Source organism: Apodemus sylvaticus, chromosome 1 (genome assembly GCF_947179515.1).
Source record: "Apodemus sylvaticus chromosome 1, mApoSyl1.1, whole genome shotgun sequence".
NCBI classification, from domain to species: domain Eukaryota; kingdom Metazoa; phylum Chordata; class Mammalia; order Rodentia; family Muridae; genus Apodemus; species Apodemus sylvaticus.
In genome coordinates this window covers 25,121,206-25,129,247 of record NC_067472.1, presented here as the reverse complement: position 1 = coordinate 25,129,247, position 8,042 = coordinate 25,121,206, and the positions used below count along the sequence as shown (strand labels likewise).

Genomic DNA, 8,042 nt, shown 5'->3' with positions numbered 1-8,042 from the left:
TGCCCCTCAGAGAGAAACTAGAGCTCAAAAAGTAAGAGCTATTCCACACTCCCTGCATCATCTCCTTCCCAGCACAAAAGTAACAGGTAGCACCCAAGATAAGCCTGGGCCAGCACAAAGCAGGTAAGGTAGGAAGGAACCACAGACAAGGGACAATTACAGCAGCTCAGCTTACTGCCTCTGCTTGCAAGCCAAACCAGCTTGCTTGCCAGGCAAAACCGGAGAACTTTAGTCGCTACATTTCTGATCTGATCAGTTATGGTTATGGGAAAGAAAACATTCTCCGGTCTTTTACCAAGCACATTTATTCTTAAAGTGAGAGGCTCATAGGGACAATGTAGATATTTACAGCAGAGAACTTATGGATGCTAACCAAAGCTCAAACACAGGAGAGGGATCCCAATAGTGTTTTTTCCAGCACAGCAGATCACATACATTACAATTCACTGAACTTTCCCAGCACACCTCAAAGGACATGCACATTGATAATGGTGGCAGTCATCCCAGGACACCTGTTCTCAAGATCCCACAAAGTGGATTTATGCACACACAAAAACAGTTCACATTCAAAATAATTCTTATCTATTTTTTTTAAAAAGCATTTTGACTAGAAATTAAAACAGCAAGACAAAAATAGGCATGAGATAGACCAATACTTTCATGTGCAAAGTCCTGGATTCTTGCACTGAGACGCTGGTGTCAGTCCCCACTTCAAACATCACATCGAATAAGTGTGGCAGAAAGATGAGTCACCTTCAATATGAAGGATGTGGGTTGTGTACACTGATGGTACTCCTGGGGATTTCAGGAGAACACCAGCGAATAGACCTTCAAATAAGGCCCCAAAAATTCATGAGTTATTAGACGGCCATACAGGTAACCGGTTTAAACAGCTACAGTGTCCTGGTTTAATGGAGGCACTGAAAGAGCTCTCTTTGCTAGTCACTAGGGACAACAGGCCCAATGTGAGGGGGCATTCTGTAGCGAGAACCCAAGAATGATGCCTTCATCACAAAGTCGCTTATCCGAGGAATGCGAAGCCAGATTAGCTTCAACACTCTCCAAAAACATGGCTTCTGTAGACTGCGTTTATTCACTTGAGGTCTTTTGATATCATCGGTTCCTTGAGACAGGGACTCGTCTAGCCCAAGCTAGCTTCTAACTTCCTGTGTGTCAAGGATTTCTAATCCTCCTGCCTCCACCTTCACTATAACATCCTGGGATTAGAGGCAGGTGCTGCCACCCGCAGCTGTATGGTGCTAGACCTGGGACCCAGGTCTTCACGCATGCTAGGCAAGTACACTACCAACTGAGCTACGTCTCTAGCCCTCAAGATCTCGATTCTTCAGAACTCCAATTCATCTTCCCCCAGTACCATCCAACATCCTTTTATTTTTCTATGCAAGAATACATAGAATGGATTTCTTTCCCATCTTTGAGCTATTTCCTCTGGAGAAGCTCACAGAAATCATTCTGGAACACAAGGTAAATGTTTTCCCACGAATGGTTTACTATCCACTTTACCAATGCTCCTCCTCTGACTTGCATCTCAGAGCCCTCAGCGTGTACCTTTCACATTCCTCACACCCTTACCACAGCGTTCTATCACCATCAACTGTCCTCAAACCTTCCCTCGTTCAAAGTGAAAGCTAGTGAACTGAGGGGGAAGTAATGCAACCCCCTAAAAAGGTGTCATTTGTATAAAACTAGTTCCCAGGCTGTCCTTGATCCTTCAGGACAAAGTTGGTGGTGCCACCCTCATAGACCCCAACACGAATTCTCAAGTGGCTATAGCTTCTGTAGCCAGGCCCCAACAGCTCATACCTAAATCTACAGATAGAAAGTGACTACGACTTCCTAAGATTGAGCAATACAGACCTAGAATTGCATGAGGATTATGATCAGACAAGGCCAGTCTATAGATTGCCTAACTCATCGATAGGAGGTCAAGTTCTCCACTCTCCCCCAGCTCTGCCACTCTGGGAAGAGGCCACTAGCAAGCCTCGGACTGCCAAAGACTGTGGGTTCTATCTCAGTCTTAGGGGGCACCTGTTGGAATGCACAGTCTTTGGGCGCCACCTGAGTCTGCACCCCGTCGGGTTTCCATTGGACGTGGACAATTCTGTAATTCTGAGCCTCATTGTTGTCCCAGAAGACCCTCCCATTAGCGTGGTAAGAAATGCAGAACTCAATTTTCTCCTCAGTCGGAATGACCCGGGGCAGGTCAATGGCAAAGGAGAAGGTGTCGCTGTCTGAGCTGCCATAAACGTTCTTCATGTACACACAGTCCACATCTGTGTAGGTCTTCCAGCTGTCAAAGGTGATCCGGACCTGAACCTTCTTCTCAAAGCTTATGTTCTTCACTTTGACTGTCCCGGTCACGGTCCGATCTTGCAAAGAGCAGTTCTCGAGGCAGACAAAGTTCTTCTGAAAGCGGTCCCGGAAACTTAAGTAGTCGGCTGAAGGCTGGGGGAAATCGAAAACCAAGTTTTTCTCCTCGTGAAGTTTTAAGCTGGAGGAGATATCGTTAAGGTCCAAGAGATCAAACTGCAGATCCCACGCAGGTTCTTCTGGAAGGTCGGAAAAGACATGGATAGCGGTGAGTGACAGACCCTTGGAGTCTGCAAACACGACCCGCTTCTTGGCCTGCTCATGTGGTTTCTTCCATTCATTCTGTGATTTGACTTCCTGCTTGACACTGAGGCATGGTTTCAAAGGTTTCAATTTATTCACCAAATTTCTTCGTTGGAAACCGTTGTAAGGACCCAGGAAACTCTTCAAAGGTGGTGAATGAGCCAAGCAAATCCTCACGGCCACGTCCACTGGCATGACGGAACTTGTCAAAGGACGTGGGTCCAGCACATGGATCATTCTGGAATGGAAGAGAAACAGTGGTAATCACTGAGGTCTGGAGCCATCTTCCCCTGATCCCAAATGCACACACGCTAGTGACTCCAGTGCAGGGAGGTGCTATCATATGGAGAAAAGGAGAGCACTTGGGGTGATGAGATCTGCAGTCTAGCTCTGTCCTTGGCAGGCTGCTGGGCCCATGCGAACACTCAGAGGGGGGTTGGTTTACCCAGCTGAGAAACCAGAGGGCTCAATCTGATCATGTCTGACACAGTGGTTCTTAAACCTGTCAGGTCAACAAGACCTGAGGAGTTTCTTTCCTTTAGAAAAAATAAAATAAAATTCAGATTCCTGGGACTTAGAACCACTACAGCGGAGCTTCATGGCATAGAGCCAGAAAGGTAAATCTGGTCTTATAGCATCCCCCAAAGAGTCTATTCGCCAGACAGCTTCTTCCACAATCACAGTCCCAGAGAGCCTCTCGCTCCCTCTGGCTGCTATTTCTAATTTTGGCTCTTGAACCGGTTTTACTTCTCAGGAGAAGTAATCCACTTGGAAAGATATAAATGAAGCAATCTTTAAAATGTCATGTTGTCCTTTCAGTGACAGGAGGTGACACTTGTTAAAAGAAAAAAAGAATGACTTTTGCATTTTATCATAGTAATCCTCATTTTTCACAAATAGCCAACTGTGACACCAGCCAACATCTCACAAACTGAAGGACAAACTTTAAACAACCTATATTTCATATAGAAAGCTGCCTGTGACAGGTCTAACTGTAAATGGAATAGCTGACTGTTGGGCTAACAGACTCGTTCATTCTGTCCAATAATAAACACCGGTACTATAGCTCCGTCTTGTAGCCTGTGGTGTACATTACATATACAAAGCAAAGCATTGTTTTAAAGACTGATAACCTGAAATTGAACTGTTTTAAAATACATGTAGATAAAATTACTGAAAAAACTACAGGGGAAAACACTAAGATATTCATTATCATCTTATTGCCTGATGGAATCACAGAATCTACTGGTTTGGGCTTCTATGGTGTTTCCTATTGTTCAGCAGCTGGTATTTACAAGTAGAAAGGCAATAGTAATAGTTCATCGAACCCAGAATCATCCATCAAGACTTTTTCTGGCCTTTCTTTCCCTTGAACCACTGTATTTCCACACTTACAGAATTAAGATTTTTCTTTCCAATTCCAGTCTTATAGGCGAAAGAAACATGAAATACAGTAGGTACCATTTTGCAATCTAGCTTTATTATTTATTCTTTAACAGTTCACATATGCATATAACCTACTTTGATCATATATATGATCTGACTTAAAGAATTCTCTTCATACCAATGCTAAGCACAACACTGTAAATGGTCATCATCACAAAGTGGCCAGGAAAGAATGTATATATAACTCACTTTAATAGCTCTAGGATTTTTCTGAGAAGATTACAAACTTCCAGCAACAAAAACTCAAGGTCTATTTGTCTCACAACCGTTAACAGGCAGGATTTGGGGAGGGAAAATTCTTGGACTAAGTTATGACTGGAGACACAACATTTCATGAGATGGTCTTGGTTGCCTGGTTGATGGAGCTGTTATTTGTTATTTATTGGTTAAGCTGGGGTTTTTTTTTTCCTTTTTTACTTCTGCATTTATAAAAAGTTTTAATATTGATCTATTTCCCTGGAATTCTAAGTTCCGGCCAAGAGTTAAAAATAATAGTTTGCTCAAACTCTAAGACTGAATTTTCTATGACAAACCAGAATAGGGGAAGTGGGGGGGAAAAGAAATGCAAAATCCTCCCATAACTTTTGCCACTGGCTATAAAACTACCTCACCAACAATGTAAGGGTGCAGACTAAACTGCCCCCAAGTGTCTGGGTCTTTGAGCTCAAAGGCAACAGAGTCACTTCAGCAAGGAATCCCAGCAAAAGCTGACTCACTAAGGCAGTTTCTGCTTTGAGATGCAGTTTCCCAAAACAGGCGCCAAGAAATACAACTAAATCCCATCCCTTCAAAGCCTCCGGAACGATTCAACTCAGCCATCAACCTGAGTCTCCCATCTGCAGAGAAGACAAAACCACAGAAGCCCCCAAAGTCGCCGCAGCTGCAGATTCCCCTCCATTAGGGCGCAGAGTTGCATTGAACCTACCTGGTGCAGCTCATTGAGTCGGGAGGCAGTGGCGACCGCGACAACTGCAACCTGAGCAACTTCGCACCCAGCACTATGCAGCGGATGCAGCGCCGCGGTCCAGCCCGCCGCCGACTGACCACAGGCAGGCGGGGAGGCAACTTATCAGAGCCCGATCACGTGAGCCGGTCCCTCGGACGAATCAGAGGCTGGATGCCCCGGCCAACCACTGCGCAGCTGGGGCACGAGCCCCTGTCCCTGGAACGTGATCACCGCGGGGCTGGATGTGACCAGAGCGTGCTGGAAGGCGGCCGCAGTGTCCCAGAGCCCTGGGCCAGCGAGACCCAGCCGTGTTCCTGGAACCTGGCGTGCAGCACGTAGCTCACGCTCGCAGCTGGCCTTCTGCAGCTTGTGCGAGCCTGGCGGGGTCTTCATGGAAACGCTGCGTAGATCTGTGCAGAGTTTCTGAGCTCAGAAAGTTGTGGCTCCACCCGGTGTCTGTGTTATTTGTAAAGCTCGTGGTACTCCTTGCTTTGTGGGTCCAAGCACCTTGGCCCAAGCCAAAAGAAGTTGGCTGGCTCTTCTTCCTCCACAAATAAAGCCACACAACCACTCAAATGTTAAGAAAACACGTGAGCCCATGGACCGAAGCGGCCCTGCGTTCTCTTCCCTCTGAAGGCAGAGGGCCAGTCTGAACAGCCTAGAGAAACTCCACCTCTGAATAAGCAAATGGACACTGTATGCTGACCTATTCAGTTTTCTCCTGGGAAGAGAGAACCGTAAGCCAACATGAAGTTACTGTCCTTGCTCTTTGTCACCAGACACAGCAGACAGCCCAAATCCCTAGACAGAGTTCTGACAGCCTTAGGCAGAGGTAAAACTCAGTCCATTTCATGCCCTCCCCACCCAGCAGCTTTTGCTGAGATTTCCTTATTTTCTTTTGGAGCTTGAGGGACGGATATCAGTTGTACTATTCAAAACTAAGAAGTTTGACTGGGTGTGGTGGTGCACGCCTTTAATCCCAGCACTCTGGAGGCCGAGGCGGGAGGATCTCTGTGAGTTCAAAGTCAGCCTGGTCTACCGAGTGAATTTCAGCAGTTACAGAGAGAAAACAGAGGGGAAAGGTGGGGATGGGGGAGGGGACAGTATGCAGGGAGGGGAAGTTATAAAATTAAATTTGTTAGTCAAATAAAAATTTTTTTCTTTTTTTGTCCCCTCCCCCCCCCCCCCCCGTTCCTTTTCTCCCTCCAAACGTTCTCTTTCAAATTCTTGGCCTCTTTTTTTTTTTTTCTAATTGTTGTTAAGCGTTATGTATACATATTATTTTTACAAAGCCCATGACCTAGCTCTCTGCTTGGCTATCTAGAAGCCAATTAGAATATGCAAAAAAAAAAAATCTCTGTCATTTAGCTGTCAAACACTAGAATTGTTACAATGGAATAAAGAACAAGAAATCCCTGCTGTGGGACTGGAGGCACCGCTCAAGGTTAAGAATGCCTTGATGCTCTTTCCATGGGCCAGAGGTCCGTTCCTAGGACCCAGCTCAGGCGGCTCATACACAACCTGTAACTGCAGCCTCACAGGTTCTACCGCCCTCCTGTGGCCTCTGCAGGACCTGCACACATGCACACATTCAAACACAGAGACACAAGTAAAACTAAAACAAATATATATTTTTAAAAGAAATATATACTTAATTTCACAGAGAAAAACACTTGATAATTGGACATTTTAAATTTTTTGTTTTTATTTTATACATATGAGCATTTTTGCCCTTGTGTATGGATGCATATCCCATACATGGAGTTCCCTCAGAGGTCAGAGTTGGGCATCAGATACCCTGTCACTGGAATTAGATTTAAGCCACCACGTGGGTGCTGGGAACCAAACCATGGTCCTCTACCGAGGGTCACAGGTGCTCTTAACCACTGGACCATCTCTCTAGCCCTTGGGCTTCTGAAATAAAGCACTTGTCTAATGGCAGGACTAATGCCCCTGGCAAGATGGCCAAGATCACATGAAAGGCCAATGTTTGGGGTTTGATCCTTACCTGAACCCAGGCAAGTTCTAGCCTCAGTTTCCTGTTGTGCAATATGGAGATGATAAATTTCTTTTGAGGAATAAGTAAACGTGTTTGTATCAGCAATGTCCATTTAGAGCTCAATTGAATAGTTGATCCTTCTGCGCTCAGTTCTACTCTCGCCTCAGCAGAGTTAGTACCCTAGCGAACTAGCAGACACGGCCATGGCTCATTGAGTCTTATCATGTGCCAAACATGTGCACCGTGTCATCTGTTTAATACTTACAGTATCCTACAGGGTATATGATAAATACTATCTTAGATAAAGGAACACCATTGGGAGATAGAGAAACCTGGCCAGAACCTTCCAAATAGAGCCTTCTGGGATCGGAACCTGCATGCTGCAAGATTGGTAACTGCCGTCGGCCCCATTCTGGTCTTCCTTTCATTAATGGTCAGTTACAAGGATAAAGACAGGTAGAGCCTTGTGTGTTGTTGGCGTCAAACGCTTTGTATTTCACAGGTGAGAAATTGAAACCCTGAAGAAGCTGAGATGGTTGCCAAGGGCTGGTTAGGTCCGAGCCAAAACCAGACTCTTGGACAGGCCTTTTCTCTACGCAAACCGTCTATGCTGAGGTAAAGGGTGAATATTACCGGCTAAAGCTATGGGACAGCACACGGTAAGAACAATGCATTACGATTCTACATAGGAGAGGAAAGATGTGCAGGAACAGGATCTAGAATATTCTCCACCAAAATGGTAGTGCTTATTTGGGGATGGTGACAGGTCAGTACACGTGGTAAGGTGTTTTTGTTTGGCTTCTCTGTGGCTTTTAGGGTTTCTTGTTGTTACTGTTATTTTGGTTTGGTTTAGGAGTTTTCCACCCCATCCCACCCCACCCCGCCCCCACACACACACAATGAACACAGAAGGCTTCTGTAATTAACGAATAAATTTGAAAAGATTTTCAAACTTTCAGGTTCAAGTAATTCAAAAAGACTCTATGCCAGGTGCCAAGAGCCACATTGAAAGCTTTT

The 8,042-nt window shown here is 45.3% G+C and overlaps 1 protein-coding gene across 1 annotated transcript; it reads right to left on the bottom strand.

The window, feature by feature from the left end:
• Positions 1-295: 295 nt before the first annotated feature.
• On the bottom strand, positions 296-5,559 carry Ppp1r3c (protein phosphatase 1 regulatory subunit 3C). The gene is made up of 2 exons (XM_052186724.1): positions 5,006-5,559; positions 296-2,872 (listed from the first exon to the last, which is right to left on the bottom strand). The coding sequence occupies exons 1-2, from the start codon at positions 5,017-5,019 to the stop codon at positions 1,933-1,935; spliced, it is 954 nt and encodes a 317-aa protein (XP_052042684.1). The 5' UTR covers positions 5,020-5,559; the 3' UTR covers positions 296-1,932.
• Between the last annotated feature and the right edge of the window lie 2,483 nt (positions 5,560-8,042).